The following is a 15,590-nucleotide window of genomic DNA, read 5'->3' as shown; positions in this document are numbered from 1 at the left end:
TTTCCCGCCAACCTTTCCTGATTTCTATCTCTAACTTCATTCTCACTTATTTCTCTCTTGTTATCATTATCGTCCCATTTCCCGCCAACCTTCCCTGATTTCTATCTCTTGTTATCCTTATCGTCCCATTTCCCGCCAAACATTTGTCGTTCTACTCTTTATTTCTCTCATCCTTTATCTCTCCTTCTCACTTACTTTTCCTCTCCCACTCATATTCATATATCTTAGAATTGTAAGTAACTCTTACTACTTGATACGGGAACCATAATTTTTTTAAAAAGACCTTTTTTTATATTGTTTTCATAGTAGATTAGGATTTAATTTATTTGTTTCCATTAAAGACCGAATTTGAAAAAAAAAATCATGTTATGTTAGACATCAAAAAAAGATAAAGTCAAGTCATATTCCTCCCGTCTACTACTTTATTAATTAATATGTTATTGATTTGAATCTATTTCCTATTAATCCATTCACTTTATACTTTTGGCAGTATTAACATATTTTCTTGTTTTATCTCATCTTATATTCTTTCGATTCTTTTTTTCTTTCTTTTTAAAATGCTTTTGTTCCTTATTCTCTCATTTCTTTCGGTATTGCTTTTTCTTTTTGTGCTAGCAACTAGAAAGAGCTTGAGTAGTCCCCTATTCTTCTTTTTCTAATTGATAAGTCACGTGGAAGATTATTTTGCAATATTTTTTTTGGTAAGACCCACCTTATCTATATAAATATATTAAAAAGCGTGCATAAACAAGAAACTGTGCCACGTGGCACTATTCTTAGGAAGTTTTAATTCATGTAATCCAAGGACAATACTTTTTTTTAGAAATTACGTAGTATAGAGTTTGATCCCGAAACCTCAAGTACATATACGAAAGTTTTAACCACCAGGCTAAGTTGTATTTTGTGTTATTATCATAAAGTATTATATTAATAAATTAAATATTTTTTAACCCGGGGTATACTCGGGTGTAATAACTAGTTTGTAACTTAAGAGGCGACTTTGTAAGTTAAAGAGGTCACTCTACAATTTAAAGGGATTACTTTTAGATAATGAATTACTTTGTATCTCAAACTCTAATTGTTTCTTTTTTAGCAGAATGTTACCTTCAGCGGTCATAAATGAGATTTTTTTAATTATCTTTTTAATTCATGATAACTATTTCCTCTTGCTCCAGGTCTTATCTATAAAGAGCAACCCCGTCTTCACGATAATAATTAAAAAAATATAACACTAACTGAAATCAAATTTAAATATATATATTATCGTACGTAATAATAGTCTTTTACGATCTGTTAAAGTCAAATCTAATGATTTTATTATTTGTTATTGTGGTCATGCTAGTTTTTGGGTTACTTTTTTTTTTTTTTTGACTATGATAAGAAACAGGAATATACTTTTAAGTACAAAAAGTACTTTTGATTTCTCCCCTTACAAAAAAAAGTACCCTTCATTACCAATGGATAAAAAAAATCTTAATGTCATTTTAATTACTTATAAGAGAGTAATAAGATGGTAGTGTAGTTGGTGTTTGGATCCTATAGAGTTCTAAAACAACTATTTAAGGTAGAGTTTGACTAACATTAAACATTGAATAAAAAAACAATGGTTCAAATATTATCTTTTAAAATCCGTTCTATTTTTTCTCATCAAAATCCACACCCTAATTTCCCCTTCCACCAATATGAGTCCTTGATTTTAAAATCAATGGCTTACCTTGTAGAGTTTTTAAAATCAAACTATAGAGAATCTGAACTCGTGTAGTGGTTTACATGCATAGTTGTACCTTTAATACTTGAGGTTGTGGATCGGAGAATTGATTCACTGTTCAATTTTTATCTACATGAGTTTATTAGTTGTTTAAGATAAAGAATTTGATTCAGTCTAAAGGAGTCTTTCCGCGTACCTTTTGGAATGGATTTTGTAAAACTTTGATCTACCAAGTACCAATATGGCAATATGTGTAAGTGGATTCTTGTGGCACCTTCCCGGCAGCATGATCATGGATCTTATCTTCTGATCGACTTTTTCAAAACGGAACATTAGTTGCTCTTCATGCTAGCATAAGAGAGAAATATAATCCTCTAATTTATTTTAGAGTTATGCTATATGCAGCCCTTAGGGTTGCATATAAGACATAAATACACTATATAAAATGGAAATCAGTTGTGAATTTATGAAATTTTTTTGCATCAAGCAATGTAATAAATGATCAACTAGAATTTTTTGCACGCGATGTGTGCTTGAATTTTTATCAAAACAAAAACTCGATTTTCTTCGGCATAGGAGTCAAAATTTGAACATTAGACATACGAAGTATAATTGTTTTTGGTTGGAAAATTTGATTGGTTTAGTTTATGTAACTTAAGTCTATCACTATTCTTTTTGTTTTTTTTTTGTACTTTTCAAAGTTAAATTCTATGAACAAAATAGAAATTTTGTTGAATTTATTTATGATTTCTAATATTATAATTGTTTAGTTGATTTTTAAATTAAGAAAAGTACTTCATAAATTGTAAAGAAAGTGGACACTTTGATTTCAAGTCAATTTTTTCATAGGTTGTAGTTTGTAAGTGAATTTTTAAGTTTTTAACTTTACCTAGTTTAATGATTTAGTTAGGTTTGTTTGATTTTAGGAGACTAGTGACGACCTAGTTTTTCTTATACCAATTTTCGATAGTTTTATTTGAGTGTCGATTTTGATTTGGACATTCCTTTTGTAATTTATGAGCTACTCGAGGTTGACTAGATTAAAACTCGGAAAGAGTGAATTAACTTGACTCGGTGAAAGCTTTGACAATACTCGGTCAATACTTAATTCAAGTGAGCTCGAATTAGCTCGAGATTGACGCGAGAAGTTGCGAGTCAAATCAAGTCACCCTAACTTAAGCTGGAACTTTACTCACATATATCATTGAAACTCCTACTACCTACACTTTCAAGTTTTGAACAAATTTTCTTGTTTTTATCTCATCTTATATTCTTTTGATTCTTTTTTTCTTTCTTTTTAAAATGATTTATTTTGTTCCTTATTCTCTCATTTCTTTCGGTTGCAGGAGACATTGCTTTTTCCTTTTTGTGCTAGCAACTAGAAAGCGCTTGAGTAGTCTCCTATTATTGTATTGATATTCTTTTACGATCTATAAGTCCAATCGAATCATTTTATTGTTTGTTATTGTGGACATACTAATTTTTGGATTACTTTTTTAACTATGATAAGAAACAAAAATATACTTTGAGTACAAAAAAAGTACTCTTGATTTCTCCCCCTACAAAAAAGTATCCTTCATTACCATGGATAAAAAAAAAATCTTAATGTCATTTTAATTACTTATATGAGAGTAATAAGATGGTAGTGTAGTGGGTGTTTGGATCCTTTAGAGTTCTAAAACAACTATTTAACGTAGAGTCTGACTAATATAAAACATTGAATAAAAAAACAATGACTTAAATATAATCTTTCTGAAATCCCCTTTATTTTTTCTCATCAAAATCCACACCCCAATTTTTCCCTCCCACAAATATGAGTCCTTAATTTTTAAATCAATGGCTCACACACCTTGTAGAGTTTTTAAAATAAAAACTATAGAAGATCCAAACTCGTGTAGTGGTTTATATGCATATCTCTACCTTTAATACTTGAGGTTGTAGATCAGAGAATTGATTCCCTGCTCAATTTTTATCTACAAGAGTTTGGTAGTTGTTTGAGATAAAGAATCTGATTCAGTCTAAAGAAGTCTTTCCGCGTACCTTTTGGAATGGATTTTGTAAAACTTTGATCTACCAGCAATATGGCAATATGTGCAAGCGGATTCTTGTGGCACCTTCCCGGCGTCATGATCATGGATCTTATCTTCTGATCGACTTTTTCGAAACGGAGCATTAGTTGCTCTTCATGCTAGCACGCATAATAGAGTAATATAATCCTCTAATTTTTTTTAGGGTTATACTATATGCAGCCCTTTACTTAAAATAGTAATAAGTTGTGATTTTATGGAAAAATTTTGCATCAACTGATGTAATAAATGATCAATTAATGCAACTTATTTTCCTTTTTAGCTTCTTATATACAACCCTTAGTTGCATATAGCTTTTCCCTTTGTTTTAATAGATATAGCATACTATCCACAGTGTTTGATTAATTAAAATTTTTTAAAATATTTCTTTTACTGAAATATGATTGAATAGAGTAATATAATTCTCTAATCAAATTATATCAAGATGAAGCTGATTTTAATTTTTGGAGCTCGTACAAGTATTGATATTTTTGTTTATCATTCTAGGTAGGGGGGGGGAAGGGGTAATAACACCCCCCCTCATTATTTTGAGTTGATTGCTTTGAATACCATCCCTAATTAATGGCATCAATTTTTCTTGACTAGAGATGATTTTATGGTTGTCATAACTACCTCTTTTCTCATATAATCTGATATTCCCTCCAATAAAATAATTGTGGCTCCGCCACTACTGATACACATACGAATGCATGCTATAGCATCAATATTTAAGTAATAACTAATAAGTAAGTAATTTAATTAATAATTAATCAATATTATGGTGTCCAATCTGCTCTTGAACGCTTCAAACTCCAATGTTAAAGTCATACTACCTCTGTTTTTATTTAGTTGCAACATTCACCTTTTTGCACAAACTTTAAGAAATGAGAAAAGAGAATATAATTGACCCACTTGCCCCTGCTACTAGTACTGTAATTAAATGGGGAGAGTAGGTGTAGTAAAGGTAATATAGTCAAATTATCCCAAAAGCTTTCGTAAAAAGGGAAATGTTGCAACTAATAAAAAAACACCTAAAAGTAGAAATTGTTGCAACTAAATAAAAACAGAGGTAGTATTATAATAATTAATACTTCATGCGTTCCATAATGAGTGAAACACTTCTCTAAAAAAGCTCTCACATAAAAAAGAGAAGTGTTTCGTTTATTATGGAACGGAGGAAGTATTATCTTATTGTGCCTTTGAATAATTAGTAAATTAATTTGTTTTTCTTTTACTATTTTGTACTATAAGTCTCTTCTATAAAACAGTGGTAGTTAATATAATGCTTTCATTTGTAAATAAAAAAATAAAATATAATGCTTTCATTTTACCATTACATGGTTTGTAAAATAACTAGTTTTTTTTTCTCGGGCGATGCCTCGGGTCAGTTACAATAAACAGATATGTTATTATTTTTGTTTCATATTTTTTCTACTATACTTTTCGTAATTTTGTCCATTAAGAAATTGAAAAATTCACGTCACGACGTGATAAGTAAAAAAAAAAAAAAGCTTTGAGTTTGTAAACAATACCTTAAAAAGAATTGTGGTAAGAGAATCTGACATCAAATTCTCTTGGAAGTTACGTAATAAGATTGTTAAAGATGTACTCTCTCCATTTTTTTTAATTGGTACATTTTCCTTAAATGGTTGTTTTTTTAAAATTTCTGCATTTTTCTTATTTGGCCCACCATAAATTGATACTTTTATATTTGTTTTTCTCTTTTTCGACCCAAAAATACTACTTTTCACGTTTTCTCATTATTTTACATTAATACACTCTAATTTGAAAGTGACATGGCATAAATGGTTGTGCATACAACAATAGCAATAAAAAAAATGGAGGGAGTATATACTTGTTAAGTCTTTTTAGTTAATTACAATTATTACAAGACTTTATCATATTTTATTTCAAACATTAAACAACAAAGTCATAGTGTATTGATGGTTAAGCGCTTACTTTTCATTTCAAAGGTCACGTGTTCGATATCTTTCACTTACACATTTTTTTTAAAAGCGAGGAGTATACATGAACATAAACCATTTGCATTAGAAATTTGAGGAGAGTGCCATGTGGCACATAAACGTTCTTTCGCACGCCTTTTAATATATTTCTATAGATATAATAATATAAGGCGGTATTGTTGAAAGAAAAAAAATATTTCTCCTTATACTTCATGCATATAGAGTCTTGTTAGATACGTCGTCTCAAAATGTATTTTTATAAAATTAATCTTTTACAATTTTTTCTTATGCATAATTACAAATATTAATTAATGCTAAAAATTATGTATTTTGGCAAACATGCCAAGTCCATTTGGTATATCTATTAGAAAACATAAGAAAATCAATCTAAGGCTACACAATTTGGTTGACCAAGAAATGAAATGATAGTTAAAAGAAAAAAAAAAAGAACAAACAAATTCAGTTTTGTTAACCCACAAGCTAATTGTGTGCCAATTCTTTCATTTGTTGTTATTATTATAATGTCCCCCTCAATTTCTAAAATTATTTTTAAATCACATATGTTAGAAGTTATAGATCAATTCACCAAGCTACTGAACTGAAGATGATGAAGCTGAATTAGATATCCATTGATGAATGATGATACCATCTTGAGAGAAATGTAAAAGGTAAAGAGAGAGAGTGTATGTCTGTGACAATTGAATGTACAATTGAAGAGTGCATCTAATATTTTAATAATTTATTTCATGGCATTTGAGTTTCTTTTACAAAAGAACCGGTAGTTCATAAGATGTTACGTCATAATTACACCCAAGAATTTTATGATAATTTTATTAAATTGATGGAGTAATTCCTACTAACAACCTCAAATAATTGAAATGGAAATTTCAGGAAATTCAATCTCAATATGAAAAATCAAAGGGTTCCTTTCAATAATTACATTAGTAGTCCATTACTATAGTTATGAGACTATGTGAGGTCGTGGAATGTATATAAACTAGAATTTTAGCCCTGGTGACGTCTCGGGTTAGTTCCAATTATTAAATATATTAGTATCTATAAATTTCATAATTAATTTTATTAGTTTTTCATAATATTTTTGTCTAGTGTGACATTGAAAAAAGATGTTATGGCACGATAAATTGTTTGAGAAACTTTTAAACAATTGGGGACAAAAATAACAATTTTATGAAACTAGAGTAAGAGAATGTTATTAGCTAATAAAGTGTTAAAAATCAAAAAACTTGTCCATGTCTCTATAATTACACATAATTATAAGACTTTTTACTCTGAAACATTAAGCATTGAAATTGTAGTGGATTAATGGTTAAACTCTCACATTTCATTTCAAAGGTCATGTGTTCAAATGTATTATAAGCGGATTCTTGTGGCACCTTCCGGGCGTCATGATCATGCATGGATCTTATCTTCTGATCGACTTTTTCGAAACGGAGCATTAGTTGCTCTTCATGCTAGCACGCATAATAGAGTAATATAATCCTCTAATTTTTTTTAGGGTTATACTTTATGCAGCCCTTAGGGTTGTATATAAGACATAAATACACTACTTAAAATAGTAATAAGTTGTGAATTTATGGAAAAATTTTGCATCTACTGATGTAATAAATGATCAATTAATGCAACTTATTTTCATTTTTAGCTTCTTATATACAACTCTTGGAGATGCATATAGCTTTTTCTTTTGTTTTAATAGATATAGCATACTATCCACAGTGTTTGATTGATTAGAATTTACTAAAATATTTTTTTTTACTTAAATATGATTGAGTAGAGTAATATAATCCTCTAATCAGATTATATCAAGATGAAGCTGCTTTTAATTTTTGGAGCTCATACAAGTATTGATATTTTTGTTTATCATTCTAGGTAGGAGGGGGGGGGGGGAGGGGTAATAACCCCTCATTATCTTGAGTTGATTGCTTTGAATACCATCCCTAATTAATGGCATCAATTTTTCTTGACTAGAGATGATTTTATGGTCGTCATAACTATCTTTTTCTCATATAATCTGATATTTCCTCCAATAAAATAATTGTGGCTCCGCCACTACTGATACACATACGAATGCATGCTATAGCATCAATATTTAAGTAATAACTAATAAGTAAGTAATTTAATTAATAATTGTAGTGGCTGGTTTAAATATTTAATGCATAGTCGCATACATTCATGTCTTAAATTTATCGTGTAGTGTGGACGGATAAAATGAAAAGAAGCAGACATAGATCGATATAATAGTTATGGATATAAAAAGACAAGTTGTCCAAGAGAATATGTTCTTTTGTGGAGTAAAAATCACAACTTTGCCCTCTTGGCCTCTTCATGGTATGTATATAAATAGATCAAACATCATCCAGGAGAGAACAAGAAACCATATCCTAGTAGCAAAGTTACTACTAAAACCTACGTGCTAATCTGCAAATTTAAGAAATGGCTCAAGCAGTTGCTAGCGTGAGTACTTGGCTTTCTTAGTCTTTCTTTTTTCTATAATTCTCTTTATGCAAAGTTGATGAATAAGTATTTCTATTCTCCAATCTATTTACCCACTTATTCTAATTGTCTTATTTATATTTTTGTTAGCATGTATTATAATTATGGTAAGTATATTATATTATGTTAACATGTAATTATACTCGTTTCCTTATTAGTCTAGGACTCTAATATAATATACTTACCATACTCTAATAGCATGCATGCATGCAAATTTTAGTTTTCTAAATGTTCTTGTAAACTTTCACAGGGGAGGTGATTGAACAATACGGGCCTTATGGTTCTCAATTGCCGGAAAACTATCGCGTTCAACTTGCTGATGGTGAGCGTTTCACTACACTAACAGTTGACAGTGGATACATTGTGGATGGAATCAGATTTGTGATAGCTAAGCCTGATGGAAGTACCAGGACTGTGCAGATCGGTGGCACTAGCCCACCAACCAGCACACACTTTGTTAATCAGGTGAATACATGCATGTATCTTCATGTCTTTGGAAACTAATAGCTTTTTGCATTCATTTAGATCACTATCTAATGCAAACTTTTTATTTTTTTGCTTTCCATCCATACATGCATGTATCTATAAAACAATAGATTGTGCTCAAGGATGGTGAATACCTAACCGGTGTTAGTGGAACATATGGAAACGATAGAGATCGGAAGCAAGTTGATGTTGCGACATTGAAGATTCAGACCAATTTCAATCCTCAAGGATATGGACCATATGGACAAGGAAAGGATGTTGATAATTTAACTGCTTTTTCATCGCCAAACATAACTGATGGTCCTGTTGTTGGAGTTTTTGGAAGGAGCGACGGCTATATCGAGTCAATTGGACTTCTCGTGAGGAAGGTAATAAGATATAATTTCCTACTTTAGATATCTAAATTTCATGTTACATCTGAGTATTATTGCATGTCTATAGTATAGTATATCAAGGTTATATTCTTGCTCATTTGGAGGCTATACATGAGCAAATATATATAATAAGCAAAATGAAGATTATACTCCATGCATATATATATATATCACTTTTGTTTTTCTTATGTATCAGCTATAAAATTAATGAGCCTGTTACTAAATATACAAAGGAGATTTTCCTTACCTTTTCATCCTTATTTTTCCCTACCTAGCTGCATTATTAATTTTATTTTTATTACTTTTTATAATTATAGCTAATCCTTTCATTGGTCTCCATGTCAAATTCAGGAATTTTCGAGCGCTAATTAATGACGTTCTCCAAGTCTTAGGCTACTGTATTCAGCCAATGGGGATATCTACTATTATTTTTGTTTCCAATAAGCCACAATAAGAAGTACTTATATTATATGAGTGGCCTCTCAAGCTAAGAGTGATTGTAATCATAAACTTGAGTGAATGTATTATTGTTACGTTGTTGGTAATTTATTTCAACTTAATTAACATTATATAATATATAATATATATATATATATATATATATATATATATATATATATATATATATAATGGTGTCCAATCTGCGAGCTCTTGAACGTTTCAAACTCCAATGTTAAATTCATACTACATCTATTTTTATTTAGTTGCAACATTCATCTTTTTGCACAAACTTTAAGAAATGAGAAAAGAGAATATAATTGACCCACTTGCCCTGCTACTAATACTGTAATTAAATGGGAAAAGTAGGTGAAGTAAGGGTAATATAGTCAAATTATCCCAAAAGCTTTCCTAAAAAGGAAAATGTTGCAACTAATAAAAAACACCTAAAAGTAGAAATTGTTGCAACTAAATAAAAACAGAGGTAGTATTATAATAATTAATACTTCTTGCATTCCATAATGAGTGAAACACTTCTCTAAAAAAGCTCTCACATAAAAAAGAGAAGTGTTTCATTTATTATGGAACGGAGGAAGTATTATCTTACCGTGCCTTTGAATAATTAGTAAATTCATCTAATAAGTTTTCTTTTACTATTTTGTACTATAAGTCTCTTCTATAAAACAGTGGAGTAGATATAATGCTTTCATTTGTAAAATAAAAATAAAAATATAATGCTTTCAATTTCTATTACATGTTTTGTAAAATATATAATAATATAAGGTGGTATTGTTGAAAGAAAAAAAATATTTCTCCTTATACTTCATGCATGTAGAGTCTTATTAGATACGTCGTCTCAAAATGTATTTTTATAAAATCAATCTTTTACAATTTTTTCTAATGCATAATTATAAATATTAATTAATGCTAAATATTATGTATTTTGGCAAACATGCCAAGTCCATTTGGTATATCTATTAGAAAACATAAGAAAATCAACCTAAGGCTACACAGTTTGGTTGACCAAGAAATGAAATGATAGTTAAAAGGAAAAAAAGAACAAACAAATTCAGTTTTGTTAACCCACAAGCTAATTGTGTGCCAATTCTTTCATTTGTTGTTATTATTATAATGTCCCCCTCAATTTCTAAAATTATTTTTAAATTACATATGTTAGAAGTTATAGATCAATCCACCAAGCTACTGAACTGAAGATGATGAAGCTGAATTAGATATCCATTGACGACATCTTAAGAGAAATATAAAAGGTAAAGAGAGAGAGTGAGTTGTTAGTGACAATTGAATGTTTTCTAACCATTCAAAAGTACTACAAAGATAGGATCAATCTAACCCTTCAAAATACAAATTAAAGACAACAAATTGTAATTATTTTAACAAGTCAAAGAAAAAAAATAAATAACCAGTAATAAAGAACACACAAAAGACTTAATTTGAAACCAAAATCCTCGTAAAAATCCACCAAAACTGCACTAGAACGTTGAATTGATGGATGCGAGGATAGTACAAGTGAATTGTACGCATTAGGGTGACAAGGAGAAAATGTTCCACTTAAAGGAAATAAAGAGGACTGTTTGAAGATCTTGACAAATTCAAGACGACCTTGAGCCAACGCTCCTCGATGCACTTCTTAAACAATTCAACTACATTCCATCTTCTAAAACCCGACAACACGTCACATCATTACTAACAAGCATAAATAGAGGTTGTTTTATAATGTCGCGCCATCATTTAAGCATGGGACGTTTAACATAAAAGATAGGATGGTAGGTAACAACTTCCTCCATAACATAAGAGATAGGATGGTAACTAATAAGTAATAGCTCTCCATTCTCTTGAGTTAGGGACTCAATATAACATCTTATATGTCACTTATGTTGTGGTCAGGTTTAAAGAGAACTGGTATTCAACGCAGATTGTTATTGGTATAGTTGTACGTAGCTCGCTATATAATTCTTCCTCTATCGGGAATTATTATTGTTAAAGGAGCAATTCAAGTTGGTTTTGTACCACCCAACAGTAAATTATTTGTGTTTCTTCTTCTACTTCAACATGCTATGCCACCAGTAATGAACTTAGGTACGTAGGAAAGCATTTTTTTCACCTTATTTCTTGCTTCAAGATTTTTATATTTTTGTGTTACCTCAAACTTTCTACTTATATTGACCATCAACATTGACAAAGGTCATGTATGTCTTACAATGTTTGTGTTATGCTTAAATGTGTCAGGCACAATGATGCAGCTATTTGGAGCTGGCAAAAGTGAGTGTTCGGTGATCATGTTATGGACTTACGCTTCAGCTTCTGTATTTCTCACTCTTTGGTCCACAATTTTTCTCTGGATTGTCACTTGAAAATCCACCATATATATATTTTTGATGAAGAAGTTTTTGAGAATCTTACTCTAGACCAACTTTGAATATTTTTTCTATTTTTACCTTATTATGTGATATGGGGTATACCAGTGCATCTTGTGTACATGGGATATTATCGTATGCTAGAGAGCTAAAGGTTAGGGATATTACCGTTTTTTCGCGGTTTGGTTTGGTTTGCGGTTTTAAAATTGCGATTTGGGTTATGATTTCAAGCAAACCGCGGTTTGCGGTTTGGGTTGGGTTTTAATTTTTGTAAACCAAAACCGCACCGCAAAGGCGCAAACCACAATTTTATAATTTTTTTTTAAAAAAAAGATTAAATACACTTGACAAGGTGGCATACAAGTATAAAACTGAAAAAAGAAGTTTGAGGTAACGAACTTTAACACTTTTGATAAATCGTTATTTAAGTTTAATTATGAAGTCAACTTCATATCTATTTGGACTCTTATTAACAATTTTTTTTACTCTTAGATAACAAAATTAATGTTACGGAGGAAAAAAAAATGGTTGAATCGCAAACCAAACCGCACCAAACCGTTTTGCGCAGTTCGGTTTGGGTTGGTTTGGGGAAAAGTGCGGTGCGGTTTGGGCTGGAAAATTATCAAACCGTATATTTGCAGTTTGGGTTTGGTCACATCCCAAACCGCACCAACCCAAACCGCGAACACCCCTACTAAAGGTTCGGGGACTTGATTCTATTATGTACAATATCATGTTCAACACCATTTTTGTGTGATACATGTACAAGTAATTTACCAATTGTTGACTTGTGTAGTTGAATTGGCTGACTTGCGAGAGGTGTAGGTCTTGTAAGGACGGGTCATTCTTCTTAAAAGGGGAAAATGTACATGTAATTTAATTAAATGTACTAAAAATTGAAGAGTGCATCTAATATAATTTAATCATTTATTTCATCGCATTTGAGTTTCTTTTACAAAAGAACCGGTAGTTCGTAGGATGTTACACCTACCATAATTACACCCAAGAATTTGTGATAATTGTATTAAATTGATGGAGTAATTCCTACTAACAACCTCAAGAATTGAAATGGAAATTTCAGGAAATTCAATCTCAATATGAAAATTCAAAGGGTATCTTTCAATAATTACATTAGTAGTTCATTATTATAGTTATGAGACTATGCGAGGTCTGGAATGTATATAAACTAGAATTTTAGCCCTGGTGATGTCTCGGGTTAGTTTTAATTCTCAAATTAAATATATTATTATTTATAAATTTCATAATTAATTTTATTAGCTTTTCGTAATATTTTTGTCTACTACGACATTGAAAAAAGATGTTATGGCATGATAAATTGTTTAAGAAACTTCTAAATAATTGGGGACAAAAATAACAATTTCATGAAACTAGAGTAAGAGAATGTTATTAGCTAATAAAAGTGTTAAAAATCAAAAAGCTTGTCCATGTTTCTATAATTACACATAATTATAAGACTTTTTACTCTGAAACATTAAGCATTGAAATTGTAGTGGATTAATGGTTAAACTCTCATTTTTCATTTCAAAGGTCATGTGTTCAAATCATAGTAACTACACATTGTTAATATTTTTAAATGAGATTATAAACATGTTTATTATATAAGTTTGAGAAAAGTGACACGTGATACCGTTCCTTTGATAGGATCGCCTTTTGAGCATTGACGTCTTTAATTTTTTATTTTTTTTAAAGATAAGATGAAGTCCCTTGCAAGGAAGGGGGGAAATTGGGGATCCCTCCTTGCAAGGGGTGAGACTCGATCCCTTGACCTTTGGGATCGAAGGTGATGCCAATACCACTAGGCTATCACATGTGCTCTATTAACGTCTTTAATTGTGTATTTGTAAATATAATAAGAAGTTAATATTCGAAAAATACACATTGAGATTAATCAAGCAAGATCTTACATGAATTCAATCGTATGAACCACAGATGATGGTCAAATGGACGAAGAAAAATAATGTCAAGACACACAATGTATTATTCTATGTAGATGAATGGGAATAAGAGGTCCATATGTCATAGGCCCACTAAAAAATAAAGATTCGCTTTCCATAAATGCAACTTACTGATATAAAACGCTTATATGCATCTAGGGTGACAATCAGATAAGACAACACCTGAGCTATTCGAGGTCCATCGGTCAAAACTCGACTCGAGATATTGACAAGCTGAGTTAATATATTTGAAAATCGACTAAAAAACTCGTGAAAAGCTCAAGAACGCAATTATCATATACTACATCCATTTCCTATTAATCCATTCACTTTATACTTTTGGCAGTACTAGTTGTTGCTCCGCGCGCCTTCGCGCACGGCGCCCCAAAATAGTATAATTGTGATATTTGTAATCTGTTAGCCTTAAATGGTGAAATATCTATTTAGCATGTATTCCAAAAAGACGCTGAGTACACACATTGTATTAGTTGCATCAGGAAAACCAATGTATATCAGGACACACGTTGTACACACGTTGTATTAGTTACTTTCCTCCTAATGTATCCCTCATTTTCTTCGAAAAAAATATTCATACAATCCCAAATACAATATTATCACAATAATGGTAACTTACATAATTTTTCAAAAAAAAAAATATTACTATTATAAAGAAACAAAGTCAAACATTTGTAGTTCTACTCTTTATTTCTCTCTTGTTATCCTTATCGTCCCATTTCCCGCCAACCTTTCCTGATTTCTATCTCTAACTTCATTCTCACTTATTTCTCTCTTGTTATCATTATCGTCCCATTTCCCGCCAACCTTCCCTGATTTCTATCTCTTGTTATCCTTATCGTCCCATTTCCCGCCAAACATTTGTCGTTCTACTCTTTATTTCTCTCATCCTTTATCTCTCCTTCTCACTTACTTTTCCTCTCCCACTCATATTCATATATCTTAGAATTGTAAGTAACTCTTACTACTTGATACGGGAACCATAATTTTTTTAAAAAGACCTTTTTTTATATTGTTTTCATAGTAGATTAGGATTTAATTTATTTGTTTCCATTAAAGACCGAATTTGAAAAAAAAAATCATGTTATGTTAGACATCAAAAAAAGATAAAGTCAAGTCATATTCCTCCCGTCTACTACTTTATTAATTAATATGTTATTGATTTGAATCTATTTTACTCATCAATATCTCATATAAGTATATAATTCGGATATTCATGCAAACAAGGTTGTCAAAATCGCGATTTGAATCGTAAAATCGTATGATTTTACGATTCAATTTTCGTCAAAAGATTTAAATCGCACACAGAATCGTTTTTTGAAAAAATCGCATGTAGAATCGTTAAAATCGGTTAGAATCGCTAAAATCGCGATTTAAAACCGATTTTAACGATTCTCTTTTTAGCCCAATTCTTGTAGCTGGGGATTTAAACATTGGGCCAGGCCCATGTTCTCTCAGCCTCATCAAACACGCACGAGGCCTCTGCTCAGTAAACACACCCAATTCCTCTCACTGAAAATAAACACGATGCGTCGCTGCCAATTCTCTCTTTCTCCTTCGGTTCTTCAGGTCTTGTGTTCATCAGATCTTCACTCTTCAGATTCAGCTACCACTCGTCCACTCCAGGTAATTATTTTCGAATTTTTGCTGCGTATTATCTCTTTCTTTCGATCTCATCAATAGTTGTTTTATATTTTT

General features: G+C 30.8%; 1 protein-coding gene across 1 annotated transcript; it reads left to right on the top strand.

Annotated features, from left to right (window-relative positions):
* Positions 1-8,174: 8,174 nt before the first annotated feature.
* LOC125499045 (jacalin-related lectin Calsepa-like) lies at positions 8,175-9,654 on the top strand. Its single transcript, XM_057395880.1, has 4 exons — positions 8,175-8,210; positions 8,505-8,714; positions 8,846-9,103; positions 9,461-9,654. The coding sequence occupies exons 1-4, from the start codon at positions 8,190-8,192 to the stop codon at positions 9,479-9,481; spliced, it is 510 nt and encodes a 169-aa protein (XP_057251863.1). The 5' UTR covers positions 8,175-8,189; the 3' UTR covers positions 9,482-9,654.
* The last annotated feature ends 5,936 nt before the right edge of the window (positions 9,655-15,590 follow it).

The sequence above is a fragment of the Beta vulgaris genome, chromosome 6 (assembly GCF_026745355.1).
Source record: "Beta vulgaris subsp. vulgaris cultivar EL10 chromosome 6, EL10.2, whole genome shotgun sequence".
NCBI lineage: Eukaryota > Viridiplantae > Streptophyta > Magnoliopsida > Caryophyllales > Amaranthaceae > Beta > Beta vulgaris.
This window is presented reverse-complemented; position numbering and strand designations above follow the sequence as displayed.

What these genes read in the sequence shown, in the direction of transcription:
- LOC125499045 (XM_057395880.1), top strand. Translation starts at nt 8,190, where the DNA reads ATGGCTCAAGCAGTTGCTAGC. An exon ending in TGGCTCAAGCAGTTGCTAGC is followed by an intron (nt 8,211 to 8,504) that starts GTGAGTACTTGG and finishes TTCACAGGGGAG; the next exon opens with GTGATTGAACAATACGGGCC. An exon ending in GCACACACTTTGTTAATCAG is followed by an intron (nt 8,715 to 8,845) that starts GTGAATACATGC and finishes ATAAAACAATAG; the next exon opens with ATTGTGCTCAAGGATGGTGA.